Here is a 16,063-nt window from a genome sequence, read left to right on the forward strand (position 1 = left end):
GTAACAGTGGGTAAAGGAACTACTCACTCGATGTGAGAGAAGCTCTGATTTTAGAGTGAGAAAAATTTTTACACACCATTCAAATTATGTTCACAAGAGTTATTCTTACGGTAATAAAGTCTTATAATTCCATTGAAATTACTATTATTATCCTCAATTTCTTAGAAGTTTTTTTTTTATTATTTAAAAGAGCAACTTATCATGCCATAACGTCTATTATATATCCAATTTTGCACTAGATAAAAAATTTGGAAAAGCTAATAAAATTAATTCTGAAAAATTTATAAATAGTAATATATTTGATCTTTGTAACTGACTCGAGACATCACCCTGACCAGAATACTAGTTTTCTCATCAAAATGTTGAATTTTGTGAAATGGGAATCCTTTATAAAAGTTTAAATAGCAAAATTTTAATGGATTTTGTAGTTACCAAGAAAGTCTCGTTATTCCTTCCTTTAATTTACAATTTCACCACTAATCGAAATATTTTTTCTTTGTCATTCCTTAAAAATATCAAAACAAATATATTTTGGGGTTCCGTTGTCCTAATTACATGGTAAAAAACCGTCCTTGTCATTGATGAACATTTATTTTCAACTTTAAGAAGAGTAAAATATGTAAGGTTCTTTCACCTTAATTCTTAATTTTGTGAACTTTTTTTGTATTTTTCCATAATTTATCTTATTTATTTTTTTAAATAAACAAATATAAGGTGAAGAGAACCTTAAATAATATTTATAATTTTCTAAATATCTAAGTTCCTACTCAAAAGAAACAAGTACCTGGATTATCATGTCGAGGTATCAACCAAATTTTCAACTACCCAAAAAGTCGTTAGCTAGTAGAGTTAATATACGTGTTGTGTCTAGTCAAATTCGTGTCGGGTTCACCGCTAAACAGGTTAAGCTCTCTCAATCTAGCTTGCTTCGTGTATTATACAAGTCATGTCAGTCCACTTACTTAAACAGGTTATAAATCTCAGCCCAAACCCGTGAATTTCGTGTCGAGTTCAGATCGAGTTGAAATAATATATTTCAAATTATTACAAGCAAAACTAAAATATTGATATTAGCATAGAAATTCAAGTATTAAACGAGTTGCTGTGACACATTCGGGTTAGAAAGTTCTCCCTATCCTGAACTCGTGTGAGAAACGAGTCGTGTCATGTGAACCCGCTTACTTAAATGAAATGGAAATTTTTTTTTAACCCAAACCCGCTAATTTCGTATTGAGATCTAATTGAGTTAACATGTCTCGTAACTTTTTACCACCTCGAGTAGCTAATAATCAGCTACTCTAATAACAATCTCCTTGAAGAACCTACAAAATTAAAAGGACTATATATTTGACCACAGAAAATTAAGGACAACTTAAAAGTTTGGGTCACTCCAGTAAGGCAGTAATGAGAAATAAAATGAAAGTAACTATAGCCCATTATGATGTTCAACTTAATGACCAATATTACTCGGCCCAATTCCTCTCCCGAATCACAGAAACCCTGAAACATTGTCCTATAAATACAAAATGTTACCCAGATTGTTATTTTTAGTCGTCTTCTTCATTTTTAGGGTTTATCATTCCATCTTTCTGCCGCTAGCAACAATGGTACCTTTCTCTTTCTCTCTCTGTAACTTTATTTCTCTGCTGTTTTATATCTCGTAATTTGATCTCGTTTATTGGATTTCGTTGATTTTTACTCATCTCATTAATTGTAAAAATGACAAATTTGCTTCATTTTTTGTTATTGTATTTCGTTGGTTGTTTGATTAATTTTACACTTTTCATATCACTTCTATTATATCGGAGGATTAGAAATTATCTATTGATTAGCGTTAGACAGAGAAGAAGAAGAAGTTGGATTTAGTGAAATGTGACTATTATAAAATTTCGATTTGTGCACTCTCTTTTACGACCTAACAAAAATTGCTTTCTTTTAAATGATTTGTTTGTCTAAAACTCAAATCTGGCTCAATTTTTGCATCTAGGGTTCATGGATATTTTTAATTTTGGTTCGTTGAGTTTTATATGTTAACCGCTGTTTTTTATATTGTTTTGATCTTTTACTTTAGTAGCTTGTTTTATGCAAAGGCCGTTGGTTTGAATTCTGTTGTTTATAAGCATCTATCTCGTAACTGTGGTGGTAGTAGCATAAATTTTTAAGTATGAATAATGAAGGAACTTGGTCACTATTGTCTTCACTCTTCGACATACAGTCTTGCTGTGGTGAAAGAAAATGAGAGCTTATATTGGCTGTTAGTTTCTCTAGTGACAAATCTAATTGTTGCCTGTGATTATGTGTAGTAGTTTTTTTGTATTGTGTTTTGATTCTTGAAGAGAACTTAATTAGATTTCCGGAGTTATTCCGAAAGTCGCTGCAGGTTGAGTCGGAATGAAGTGTGTGGGGATGTAGTAAAATATAAGTTTAGATGCGTAGTAGGAATGCAACTCGAATCCGATATGGTGTGTTCTTGTTCATATATCTAGGTTGATGTTGGATGAGACTATGACAGGAAATGTAATCCCAGAAAGACTTGTTTTACTTTGCTCTGAGTCTCTGACCTTCTATCTTTTTTTTGCCGGGGAAGGGGCTATTGTTGTAATGCCCGTTAATATTTATTTCCTACGCTAATAATACATTTGGGTAGTATTCGATCGTTGTTATTCTGTGGAATGTTGGATCTCCATCTGATTTTTTTTTGTCTTTTGATGTTAGGTGAACATTCCCAAGGTTAAGAAGACATACTGCAAGAACAAGGAGTGCAAAAAGCACACAACCCACAAAGTTACTCAATACAAGAAGGGCAAGGATAGTTTGGCTGCCCAAGGGAAGAGGCGTTATGATCGCAAGCAGTCTGGGTATGGTGGTCAGACAAAGCCCGTCTTTCACAAGAAGGTAATGGCCTTGGCCTTTTTAAGTTATTTTACACTTCGATAATGTCTCTTCTGTACTGTTTTTTGATGCCTCCGGTTTTGGTTTACAGGCCAAGACAACTAAGAAGATTGTCTTGAGGCTACAGTGCCAAGCATGCAAGCATGTATCCCAGCACGCCATTAAGGTTTGTGTTTGATTAGAGTCTTAGACTATTTCATGAATAGTATCAACTATTATATGACAATCCCTTAGATCTGTGTCTTGTGTTTACATTTCTTGCTGATCATATGTATCCATGGTTTGTTTACAGCGTTGCAAGCACTTCGAGATTGGTGGAGACAAGAAGGGAAAGGGAACTTCTCTCTTTTAGTTGTGTTCTGTGGATCAGTATTTTTGTTTACTGCCAGTATGTTTTTGTTGAAGATAGTTAAAACTTGAACATTTTATTAGTTGCCATATGTATGGTGTGAATTTTTCAGCCATTTTGGAAGAATCATTTGGGCATTACTTGACATCTCATTTCAGTTTATGCTTTTATAGTATTTCATATGTAGACTTCTTACATATTCTCCTACCGAGTTGTGGATTTTATAGTTGTTTTTGAATACCACAATTAAAGTTTCTAGTGTATCAATTTTAGAGGATGAAATTGCAGCAAAAAGTTATCCTTGGTGAGATGGGGATTTCTAACAATTGAGCTTAACAAAAGAACATAAGGATTTTTGAATTTCACAGTAGATCTATTGCCACTGCCAGTATAACATATTTGGGGGGACGTCATGCACAAACGGTTACTGGAGTATACATCGTTTAAGGGCTTGACTGCATTGTACCATGAAAACCAATGTAACGTTGTACACTTCCACCACTGCATGAGGGATTAGTCGTTTGTTGATACCAAAAGAACATATTCGAGAATCTGGGGGTATGTTTTCTTATTGGATATTCAATCAGGTACCTATGTTATTTCATCTACTGAAATCTGATGCATATTGCTTGAAGGTTGGTCCTTTAGCTTCGTCGTCGATCCATGTATAGTCTGGTTGGTCCTTTCAGCTTGGTGTATTGATGTAGTAGACTGAGCTCTCGTTCACCGACCTGTCATGACTCACGGAGCACAAGGTAGACTCAGAGAATGAGAACAAAAGATAACAACTTTGGAGACCTAAGTTCCGTTCTCTAACTAGATGGTCGGAGCCTTCTTGGCCGTAAACCCGTAACCAGTGGCTTAGGATGCCACGCGCCATAATTATATTTATTACTTGTATAGTTGTTTCACTTATTAAGGTACTTGTTTTCTGCATGAGGTCATGGACTATGATCGAACAAAACTCGAGTATAATGAAAGTGTACTACATAACATGGGAGGTGAAGAGGAGACTTTCATGTGAAAATGTCACATATATTTAGGACTTGTTTTTAGTTTTTTTTTTTAAAGAATTATTTTTACTTTGGATATAAAAACACAACATTTGGAGTTCTACTTGAGTGGTTATCCTAATTTTTCGTTTGTCCTTGATATTTTTTAAAAAAGTATTCGAATACACAAGTTTAACATTTGAAGTATCTCTCATTCTTTTATTATGAACCAAAGAATAATTTTACTTACTCAAATGTTATCTAGGTTTTACATTTTTTTTATCTTGATCACCATATTTTTTTTTAAGGTAAGAAAAAGGACATTAGGAGGCCTCCTAGCCAGGGGATAGTCCTAATGTATTAGTTACAAGCATGGGGGAGAGGGAAGAATGATTACAAGAATAAGTTGAAAAAGAGTGTGTAATTAGGTGCCCAATAGTAGCCATCCAGTCGGCCGCACTGTTTGCTTCTCTAAAAACATGGTTGATACTCCAGGAGTCAAACTAATTGAGTAGGAGATGAATGTCTTCCAGAATAAAAGCTAATTGTCGCGGAAGAGCGTAAATCCTTTTAACAGTGTTGACAATCAATAAATTATCACCTTCACTGAGTATGGTCTTAATATTGTTGTTGGAGATGAATGTCTTCCAGAATAAGAGCTAATTGTCGCGGAAAAGCGTAAATCTTTTTAACAGTGTTGGCAATCAATAAATTATCACCTTCAATGAGTATGGTCTTAATATTGTTTTAAAGAGCTAAAAGAATTCCCCGATGGATGGCCATGGCTTCGGCCATGTATGATGAGGTGGAACCCAAGTCGTAGGCGCAAACACGAATGAGCGAATCTTAATGGTCTCGGATGATTACACTAGCTGCAGCAGAAGAATCACGAACGGATTCATTGAAATTAAGTTTGAGTGAATGGAGGGAGGTGGCTCCCAAACGACCAGCAGATGAGTAGGATGTTCATTTCGGATATTCGACCAGAAATTTTGGACCGGAAAAAATGTGATCCAAATCCGATTCAAATTTTTTTGGATCTGAGCGTGTATTCGAAATTAGATCAATTAGATATTCAGAAACTGATAAATTGAAATTTCCAAAGGAAAAGTTCATAAAATAAGTTTCAGAACGTATCGACGACTATTCAACTATCCGACTTGAAATTGGGTATTTCGAAGATATACGAAAATATCCGCAAAGTTTCCTTGTTTCAGATACTTCCTCCGTTTTTTTTTACATGTTACACTTTCTATTTTAGGAAGTTTCAATTTAGATGTTACACGTTTCTTTTGGGTAATTGCTTATCTATATCTCTCTCCTATCACATGTTCACATGGGACCCTTTTGTTTTCTCTCTCTATCTCTCTCCTCTCCAACAACTACCTAAGAGTATGTGATTTGAAAAGTGTAACGTGATAAAAAAATGGAGGAAGTATTTGAAAATGAAAATTCCAGATTCGTGGCCGATTTAGAAAATTTCTAAAATCTGACTAGAAATACCAAAAAACCAAAAGGCCGGATTGAATGGACCAGATTAAATATTCACGAACGCCCTTACAGAAAAAGTGATTGGGGAACAAGGAGGGGGTGGTGCTCCTTTAAAGGGACATCTATTTGTGAGATAGAAATCTAAACATACATCAGTGACGTATCCAGGATTTCAACCCTATGGTTCGGAGCCGGTAAAATAAAATGATTTTTGTGACTTGTTTCCCGCACGATCTTTCCAAAAAAATAAACCCTTCATAGTCGCAATACAAGCAAGAAATTTCAACTCACTCCGGTGACTTGTAGCGGATCATTGACTGTATTGACTTGTATATGCCAGCATACCATCACATCCTAAAACTCACTCCGGTGGTCTGCACGGTACCAAGAGCTGATGGTGTTTGACGATGATCATAACGCAGCGTTAATTGAAGTTAAATAGTCTGTTCTAGATCTCATCAATGAGGTCCCGTTTTATTCCAAGCAGGATAGATACACTAGAAAGGGGCAGAACTGTGTACAGATGGAATTTGAAGGGAAGCAAAAGAGAGTAAATAAGTGAAAGTAATCCTCCTGATGTCTCCCTACAACCATTTTATGACATTTCTTGCACCTTATGTTGTTATGCCTAAGAAATAGGCACAAGTGACTGGCAAGATTAATAAACCCTTTAGCTGTAGCTTGCAAATTTCTCATCATCAAATCTACAAAATCAAATGAAACCTCTTCCGTACTAGAGTTTTGCAGGAGAGGTTAGTGGTTAGCGCAACTACTTGTATGTATGGAGAGTTCCAAGTTGTGTTTGTGGAAAGTTATCAAAACTAGCTTTGGTGGTTTAGGGTAGCAATTTACAATTTTAACGAACAACTAAGTTTGCTGAACAGACCATCAAAGAGAAGTGAGCAAAGGTCAAGGATTGGCAGGATAGACTTTCTCAGTAGTTTTTATATTGCAACATCATGGGTTGGCACTAAATTTAACGAAACCATGTGAAGAGGAGAGAGATAAAGAGAACTTTTACCCAACTTTAATAATGTTGCAATTAATATTGAAATTCCATTATGGTATGTTTGGATAGGTGAATTACATTTCAAATTCTGGAATTGATCAATTCCATTGTTTGGATGAGTATGAATTTGAAATTCAGAATTTGTCACAAATTCAAGATTTATTGAGGAAAACCCATTAAATGAGGAAATTGAAATGATGTGATTTTTCTTGTCATTTGAAATTACTTAGCTTAATTCTCAAAACATCTATCACTCTCTCTCTCCCCCTCCCCCTTTAAAAAGCCTCCACACTATCACTCTTTCTCTCTCCTCCACCTAGCTACTAATATGAATTTATTAGTTTTTCCCAAACAAGAGTATTTGGATTTGGATTCAAGAATTTGAATTCCTGCATTTTAAATCAAGCAATTGAAATGAATTCATCATTCCCAAACACAACCTTAACGAAATCGTTGCAATAGAAAATAGACAGAGGATGCAAATGCAAATATAAAAGCTTAACTACTAAACACATAGTTAAGAGGAGAGCAGGAATCCTCATCCATCCCTCCCCCCCACCCCCCAAAAAAAAAACCCAAATAACAAGCGACGGGACTTTGGGATAATGCAACCGATTCATTGTAAGGTATCTACACTGACTACTCAAGCAGGTAATATGCTGCATTAAGGCTCCGTTTGGTAGGGTGTAAAACGTTTTCCCGGAAAAACTGTTTTCCTCTATTTTCAGTTTTACATTGTTTGGTTGGCAAAAGAGTGTAAAACCATTTTCCCTTGGGGTAAAATTACTCTCCCAATGATGGAAAACCATTTTCCTTTCAAAATGAAGGGAAAACTATTTTCCTTATCTCTCTTGTACACTCCTCTCACTACCTCCTTACTTTTCCTTTCATTTTCCTTTCATTTCATCATTTTTCTTACATCGAACCAAACAACGGAAAACTAATTTTGGAATTGTGTTTTCCATTGTAAATTGTTTTCCATGAAAATCATTTTACACTGAAAATGTTTTACGCCCTACCAAACGGAGCCTAAATTGGACATATGAAAAGATAGAAGGTAGATATAATGCCCTTGAATAGATAAACCACTAACACCATCAAAATCATTTTGAATGTGACGTGAAATCGTCAATGTAGTTGAGTTCACATGTTGACCTTAACATGTCGGAAAAAAAACTAACATCTTTCAAGTTCGCCTGTAAAGCTGTGAAAGTAAAGATAGAAAGTACAGCTTTGAAACATAAGTTAAAAATGCAATGACAGTTGACAAAAAAAAAGCAAAAAAGAATGGATAAGTCAAAACCTAGGTGTTCGTTAAAAGAAAATTTATGCTTGATTAGAGTAGATACAACACGCTAGCATTTACATGCTACAGATTGAGTATCAGAGCAGAAAGATTAGGCTTTTCAAGATTATCACCTTTGCCACTGGAGCTTTGACACCGAAAGCTTCTCCCCTTGCAAGTCGTTCACTAGATTCCTAGGAAGATATAATAGTAAAAGAAACTGAATAATAGAAATAAGACAAAGAATTAAGCCCATGACACACAGAAATGTGACACCACCAATCCCACAATTCTAAACACCCACATAAATGATACAAAAGTATGTGCAGAACCAGGGTGAAATTTTACTGGATGGTACTTCAGTAGATTGTCAATGATGGTAAGGCGGATCATCTCCAGCATATCAGGATCCTCAACTTTTCGCCCAGAATCACTAACATATGAACAAAAAGATACTTTGTAAATGGTGAGGTCATCCATAGTGCAAAAAGGGATCCCCCTATCTAACATCAGTAATCAATTTAGAAGAAATCTGTAGCAATAAATTCAACACAGATGTTTCAAGCGAAAGTGTCAATTACCAGTCAAAGCTTTGTAGACAATAGACTAAATCTCATGATGCACAGAAAACATTTAACAAGATGCTAATGGCCTAATGTAGGTCTGACTAGGGAGCACCATGATTTATGAAGCTGGAATGCGTCACTGATGATCAAAAAAGTAGCTTAAGATATAATCACAGTCACCCAGTGGCTGGTACTGTGCTAATATGCTTCCATTAGCAGAACTGGAACTAAACCGCCTCAGCAAGATATTTCGAAGACTTTACTCATTTTATTCTTTTGGGAGGATATTCTTAATCAAGAGCTAATCACATAGTATTAAACACTAGTTGCCAAGGTTAGGAGTAAAGATCGCACTGCTTAGAGGTTATTCTTCATGGTTAGGAGAGTACCTTCAGCACTATCCAAACTGCTAAAACCATGAACTAGTAAAGCAGAAATGACAGATAACTTTTTATTAATTGAAGGAGGTTTGCTGCTCCAAAGGAGACTAATTGAAGCAAAAACTTAGTTCTAATTGGCTATTCAAGTTCACACTACAAGAAAAAAATCATTCATATCCCTTTTTTTTCAGTTGCTTATATTTTATATCTTTGAGCTGAACCACTAGTAACATGGAGCATTAAGCTTGTGGAATTATATAGATAAGTAGCTCGTCATTGAATACCTATAAACTTTAGAAAAAAAAAATGATACCTTTAGATTCCAACTCTTATACTAGTAGACAGCTAGACTTAAGATATCAGTTGTGAGTTATTTCAGTAAGCAAATAACCTTCGGATGTGTTGAACCATTGAGCACACAGGGTAGTGTGATAATGAGCCGAACTCTAGCTTACATCTAATCTCGGGTCAAGCTTGTATGAACTTGAAACTTTTCAAGTTCATCTAACCTTAAAACTTCACTTGGTTCGAAAATTGTCATGTAAATACTCTTTTAGGTTATAACATTCCTATTAGTAATAAGCTTGCTAAAATGTTACAATTAGTAATATAGAATGATTTGAAGCACTTTGAGCTTGTGTGTATAGGGGGAGAGCTGCTCCAAGACTTTGCAATAACCTCTCGTGCTCATAAACCTGTTGATAAAACTTAACTTTGCTCGGCTAATGAAAATCTCAAGCTGAGCTCAAATAACCTGCCAACTAGCTAGACTAATCACTAATATTACCCCTGATTAAGCTTGTGCCAACAAGTTTGAGTATTGCTCCCAGTGTTAACATTCAGGCGATTTAGCGTCAGGTCCATATCCCATCACTTTATGATTTTCCTTCGTCGGCTATCCTCAAAGTCACTGACATAGTGTCGCCTTAATGTTACTTCATGTCCTTGCAATATTTCAGTGTCTAGCTCTATAAAAGAAAATTATAGATTTCTTGAAGAAACAAAAGGCATCGTGACTAGACTTGGCTAATGCTGTTAGATATTTCATTATAAGCTTGAAACTATGTTTCCAACAAGGAATGCGCATCTGATAGCATCTAAAAATGATAACCAACATAAAAATTGCATCCAAAATACAAATAGATGTAATAGTGAAGTCACATAGTAACCAAAATTCCACGAAATTATCCTAGTTATACTCCGTTCCTGTTGTAGAATGAAGCAATGCGCAATATTATGATCTTACAAAATAGCTGTAATAGCTTAATGAGGGGATCTCATACTTTTAACACACACACATACACACACACACACACACACATAGGGGTAGGATCACATAAGAATGCCTCCTTCCAGGAAAAATGAGAATGAATCTCAACCACTTTTTTGGAGTTACATCACTTTTTTATTAGAGTTACATCACTTGTTCATTAGAGTTATAGCGCGTAAAATCCATTATCGTTTCTCATGTAAGTATGCATTCTCATATGAACTCACTTCTATATATATATATATATATATATATATATAAGAGAACCATGCTTATGGTGAGAACCAATGATTAATTGTCAATCTATTTTTTGACTTTTCTAAGTGTTATAAAGTTATATTATATCTATATTGATGAAAATAAGCTAGAATCAATCATTCTAGGTGTTTGGATCTACCATGTTTATTTGACCAATAACCAACAACCCTTCGTTACCTATACATTGTAGATTTTCTCAAGAAAGAAATAAATGCACTAATCTAGGTTTAACTTAAAGAAAATTGTATATTTACTCAATGACATTGATTACAACTATTAAACTTGTTAACTTTGCGTTAATTAAGTAGTTCTCATGCTTCTCACCATAACAACGTTGTCACCGAAACTCTCAAGTAACAAAGGCATCTCTGTCTTAGAAAAAGGCAGAAATTAAACAACGATAAGATATCTATCATCATCATAAGCTCTTTGAACTCTCAAAAATAGAGTTGGGGTTAGCAATTATCAGTATTGTGCAGAAGTCAGAACCATAACGTACAGTCGTGTTATGAATAATTTCGTCTGCTTGACAGCTCCTTCAGTAGAAACAGTACCCTTCGAGACATCTAAACTTAAATCTTTCAACGCCTTCATCTGCAATAAGGATTACGAAGAATAGGTCAAAAGTCAACACAATAAAATCAAACAAATAAAAAATACGAATTTCTCTTTTCATAAACTAGCCCAATTGAGAAGCACTTAACAAGAAAAACTTATAATGAAACTTGACGAAAAATCATCTATAAGTCTTTCTATTAGACAGTTGCTGGTAATAGTTTCTCATTGCAGTTGCAATTTTACAAATTAAAAGTAGCTCTAACAAAGAATATATCATTGCATATGCTGCCAGAGTGAAGGTCTTTTATAAAATAAAAAAAATATATAAGTTAAAAAATAAGGAGCTGACAGAATAAAAAAAGTATCTTACTCCCATGAACATCTATGAAGAATGAACACATTATATTTTTTAACATAATAAAAAATGATCAGAATAACAAGAAGTGAAACAACTAGTTTGCTGCAGGGGTGGTATTGAAGAACAATAGACTATAACCACAAAAATATGCATCTACCATCACAAACCAAAAGAAGACATTCAACAACATATCCTTCGAAGGCTCGAGGCTCCAGAAGAGAAAGACCTATATATCACTTCAAGCAAGAGCATAGAAGCAAAGCATGTAAGTTCACCGTGTCAATGAGAGCTCCAAGGCGATCCCCAAAGCTGAGCTGCACAATTGTTGAAACTGGGTTTGAATCTTGATAGCATCTACAATGGGGTGGGTTGGTCTTACTTGGTCTTGGAGTTTTTTTTTTTCTCTCTCCTTTCCACCTTCTTACACCTCATATCCCACTAAAACTCCCACCAACTCATCTTTTTTTTGTCACAATGGTGTGGTTGGTCTTACTTGGTTTTCTATTTCTCTCTCCTACTTTTACCAAACCCCATCACATACTCTCTCTCCTACTTTTACCAAACCCCACCATATACAATGTTTATTTTTTATATAAAATAGATGTTTTTTGTGCACACCATCCCATGCTCATATGGTCTGGATTTCCAGACCAACCAAGCCAAAGAGTCAAGTTCCACAACAACAAAACCAAGTAAAACTAGTTTTACTATTTGCTAGACCAAGCTAAACCCACCCCATCGTAGATGCTCTTAGAACTACGGGAACTGGGATAGGATCATACTCCCCATCAGACATCTGCAAAAGTAAGTCAGAGCAGATACAGTAAATCTTGATATTTTAGACCCGGACCCGACCCTTAGACCCTAAACTTATTTAATACTTCATATAAATTTTAGGGTTTTTCTACATTTTACCCTCGTGTTTTTTCATTTTCTACATTATACCCCATGTTTATAGGAATTCTACACTGTACCCTTAAACTCTCATTTTTTAATTCAAATTGCCACTATCGTTAAGTGAACGTTAAGTGTTCCGTTAGTGAAATTAATATTGATTTATTTAATTTCCATCAGGTTAAAAAAACCATGAGAGGAATAACTTATATCCCCTCCCCCATTAAACTTAGGGTTTGACTTCCACAAATCTTCATCTTCTCTCTTTCTCTGTGAAGCTTCTCCCCAAAATCAACAATGTCAAGTGCAAATTCTTCATTAGCTGCGTGCTTGGAAAGGGATTTCGTTGCTCCCAAGTATAATTGCATCCCCCCTAAAAATGCGAAATTGCAAATTTCGCAGTCTCAACGCAATCCTGGTAGAGCCTATTTCAAGTGCGATTTCTGCCAATTTTTTGCTTGGTTGCACAATGGACATTTGATTAAAAGAGGGGATGCTGCAGATATGATGCGTAGTGAAGAAGGAAGTGGGGTGCATTCAAATGACGTCACTTTGGTTCAGCTTAGAGAAGAAATGGCAGCTGTGAAACAAAAATTGGGTGATTTAGGGGTTTATTTAAGGGATTTGGTAAAAATAGGATTGTTCATGTATATCTTGTTGGTAATTATCATCAAATTATGCTAATAATTAGAATGGAACTGTATTAGGGGTGGGTTTGGTGGGTTTTTTTGTGTAATTGGGTGTTGCAAATCAGTTGAAGTAGTTTGTATGCAACTGTTGAAATATATGAATGAAACCAGGGCCCATTTTGTGCTCCTTTTGCTACTAATCTTTGTAAAATGCTTGCAACAACAATAGTTTGAACATTACAATTTCTGCTTCCAATTATTTACAAAGACAAAATCAACATTCCTAATTGTTTCTTGAAACAACATGAACAAAAGAGAAATTCCTAAATGCCATTGTTTTCACTTGAAATAAGATTAATAAAAACAAAAGATATGCACTAAATGCCACTGTTTTCAATCATAAGTCCCCAAAATCAAAGTTTGCAACCAATTACTTAAGCATTGAAAGCCTATCCATGATCTTTCTCCTCTTTGGACTCAAATTCTGACCAAAATCTGCAGCACTTGTTGAAGGTTGACTCACAGAATGTTGAGCTGATGAGTGTTGTCTTGTTTGAGGTGGAGATCTGATCTGGGGTTGAGATGATGAATGTTGTCTTGTTTGAGCTTGGGATCTAATCTGGGGCTGAGATGATGACCCAGCAGCAGCATTGTCAGATGATGAGTTTCTTCTGCCTTGGTATTGAGAGGATGACCCAGAAGCATTTATCATAACATCAATCAAATTGGAGTAATTCTCCACTGGGAGCCTCACTGGCCCTTTGACCTGAGTTGCCATCCTACCCTCCTGTCTTCCTTGCTGCTGTGATAACTCTCTTGCAGTAGGACCACCTTTGCAAGTTTTGGAATTATGTCCAAATGCCTTGCATTTTTTGCATTGGACTGTGGCACTTCTTTTCCCCTTTTTTTGTTCCCCTTCTTCCCTTCTTCTATTTCTGGAAGGCCTGCCTACTGACCTTTTCATTGTTGGTGGGATCAAGGTGGGAACATCCATAGTAGGCCCCTGCTCAGGATCAGGCACAGGTGATATATTGCCATTATAGGCTTGCTTATACCTAGCAACTGAGAACCACTCACTGACAAAGTCAGAGGGCTCCTTTTGAGCATGTATTATTGCTGCTTACATGGAATTCCACTCAGTTGCCACCTACCACAAGCACACACTTTTTTTGTGAGGCTCACAGGTAACACTGCCCTACCCTGATGTATCTCATACTCCCCCCTCCCAGATGGATAGGCCTGACAAGCTCTTGAATCTTTAGTCAACACTCTTAACCTCTCCCTAATATTTAGGGCAAATCCCATCATCTTGCCACTGCTGACATAGTTGTTGTATTGTTGCATGCCTCACCATAGCTATTCTCCTCACACCTATCAAATTATAATAGTGAGCATTAAAATCAACACAAAACACTTGAAATAAGAAGGACCAAACTGATTTATATACCTTCTAATAGAGTCAGAATTGGATAGGACCTATCTATACCAATTGTGTTGTTGAAACTCTCAACAAAATTGTTGGTATTCTCATCATTGCACAAAGATTCATCAAAGCTGAACCTGGGCCATCTATCCACTGGCCCAATGTCCTTAAACCACTTCACAGCTCCAAGTCCAGCATAAGCTTGCACCTTTTGAATGGCATGCCTAAAAGAGTATGCTGAATATGCATTTGTAACTCCCCAAAAGAGCTTATGCATTAGAAGTCCTGGATATTCAGTCTTAAAATTCTTGCATAAATGCCTTGCACAGTACCTTCTAGGTACCTTAGGCCACACAGAGTCCAAAGAGGGATCAATACCCTTGCAAAACCAAAAACAAAAAAAATGCATGAATATGTTATACATTGCAAAACTTAATAGGAAATTAATAGGTTCATGAAGCAAACTTTTTGCCTATCAGACATTATAGTCCAGTCACTTCTTCCAGTGGCAGTTAATATGCCCTTGAGATGTGAAAAGAACCAAGACCAGCTTGTCTTGTTCTCTGAATCCACAACAGCAACGTAACAGCCACTGGAAATATTTCAAAATTTCCATCTAAACTGACTGCTGATAACAGAATCCCTTCATAGTTGCCTTTTAGATGGCAACCATCAACACCTACCAACCCTCTACAGCCATTTATGAGGCCCTTAAATTGTGCAGCAAAGCTTATGAAGATGGATCTAAATTGCAGTGGCCTCTCTGGTTGTTGAAGCCTAGCCCAAGTGCAAAATGCTATTGAATCAGGGTTGTTTTTTTTTAGTATCTCACAGTACTTGGGCAAGTCCTTGTATGAATCATCATGGCCCCCCTGTATGAGTCTCATGGCAATATCCTTCATCTTGTACAAGGTAGAAGTAGCCATCCTTAACCCAAACCTATCCCAAAGCAACTCATTCATTGCCTTCCCTTTTATATCTGGGTTGCCCTGATATCTTCTAGTAACTTCTTAGCTGCCCAAGCACAGTTACACATAGGATTATGTACAAGATTCAAATCACATTGGTGCTCCTTTGACAGTTTTTTGATGGCCCATGTATAACCATCAGCAAGGCTGCTAGCATGTATTCTCCATGAACACCTCTCATCAGCACACTCTGTAGTATATCTAGTAGAATCTGCCTTCCTAACTACTAATGCAAAGCCCTCTTGTATGCAATAGTCTCTAAGTACATCCTTGAAGTGCTCTTATCTACAAACATGACCCAGGGCCTTAGTTTAATGTTTCCTAGTGAAGCATCATCACATACTTCTCCATTTCTATACAACCTACTCAAATATCCACTCTCATCAGGGACCACTCACTGGACTGGAATGGCTCCCAACCTCCACTACATAATAATTCTGACTTAGGAGTCCATTCACATCTTCTTCCTCACAATCAGTAGAGCACTCTGACTCACCACTCTCATCCACCTCTGGTTCATAATCTCCCTCACTATCACTGCCATTACTCTCACTTACCCCATCACCTCCCTCACTCTCACTTACCCCATCACCTCCCTCACTCTCCCTTCCACTAACACCACTGCTTCTCATATGGGGCACTCTCACACCCAGCTGTAACCCCCCTGTATTATCAACAGTCCTTTTACTAGGTGGAACCCAGATGCCCTTCAGTTGTGTTGTTGATTTGGCCATCTTCTTC

General features: G+C 36.3%; 2 protein-coding genes across 2 annotated transcripts; one reads left to right on the forward strand and one right to left on the reverse strand.

Moving 5' to 3' along the window:
- The first annotated feature begins 1,451 nt into the window (after positions 1 to 1,451).
- LOC104886698 (60S ribosomal protein L44) lies at positions 1,452 to 3,386 on the forward strand. The gene is made up of 4 exons (XM_010671173.4): positions 1,452 to 1,607; positions 2,716 to 2,895; positions 2,984 to 3,058; positions 3,185 to 3,386. The coding sequence occupies exons 1-4, from the start codon at positions 1,527 to 1,529 to the stop codon at positions 3,242 to 3,244; spliced, it is 396 nt and encodes a 131-aa protein (XP_010669475.1). The 5' UTR covers positions 1,452 to 1,526; the 3' UTR covers positions 3,245 to 3,386.
- Positions 3,387 to 8,101: 4,715 nt separating this feature from the next.
- On the reverse strand, positions 8,102 to 12,358 carry LOC125494862 (ACT domain-containing protein ACR12-like). The gene is made up of 6 exons (XM_048638707.2): positions 12,347 to 12,358; positions 12,143 to 12,204; positions 11,684 to 11,762; positions 10,992 to 11,086; positions 8,367 to 8,451; positions 8,102 to 8,212 (listed from the first exon to the last, which is right to left on the reverse strand). Exons 1-6 carry the CDS (start codon positions 12,356 to 12,358, stop codon positions 8,117 to 8,119), a joined length of 429 nt encoding a protein of 142 aa, XP_048494664.1. The 3' UTR covers positions 8,102 to 8,116.
- Between the last annotated feature and the right edge of the window lie 3,705 nt (positions 12,359 to 16,063).

The sequence above is a fragment of the Beta vulgaris genome, chromosome 2 (assembly GCF_026745355.1).
Source record: "Beta vulgaris subsp. vulgaris cultivar EL10 chromosome 2, EL10.2, whole genome shotgun sequence".
NCBI classification, from domain to species: Eukaryota; Viridiplantae; Streptophyta; class Magnoliopsida; order Caryophyllales; family Amaranthaceae; genus Beta; species Beta vulgaris.

Excerpts from the sequence above, each read along its gene's own strand:
- LOC104886698 (XM_010671173.4), top strand. The coding sequence starts at position 1,527 with ATGTTACCCAGATTGTTATTTTTAGTCGTCTTCTTCATTTTTAGGGTT. Across the intron at positions 1,608-2,715 it reads TTCTGCCGCTAGCAACAATG|GTGAACATTCCCAAGGTTAA; the intron begins GTACCTTTCTCT and ends TTTTGATGTTAG. Across the intron at positions 2,896-2,983 it reads AGCCCGTCTTTCACAAGAAG|GCCAAGACAACTAAGAAGAT; the intron begins GTAATGGCCTTG and ends TTTGGTTTACAG.
- LOC125494862 (XM_048638707.2), bottom strand. Across the intron at positions 11,763-12,142 it reads CTAAGAGCATCTACGATGGG|ATGCTATCAAGATTCAAACC; the intron begins GTGGGTTTAGCT and ends ACCCCATTGTAG. Across the intron at positions 11,087-11,683 it reads TTGGAGCTCTCATTGACACG|ATGAAGGCGTTGAAAGATTT; the intron begins GTGAACTTACAT and ends TCCTTATTGCAG.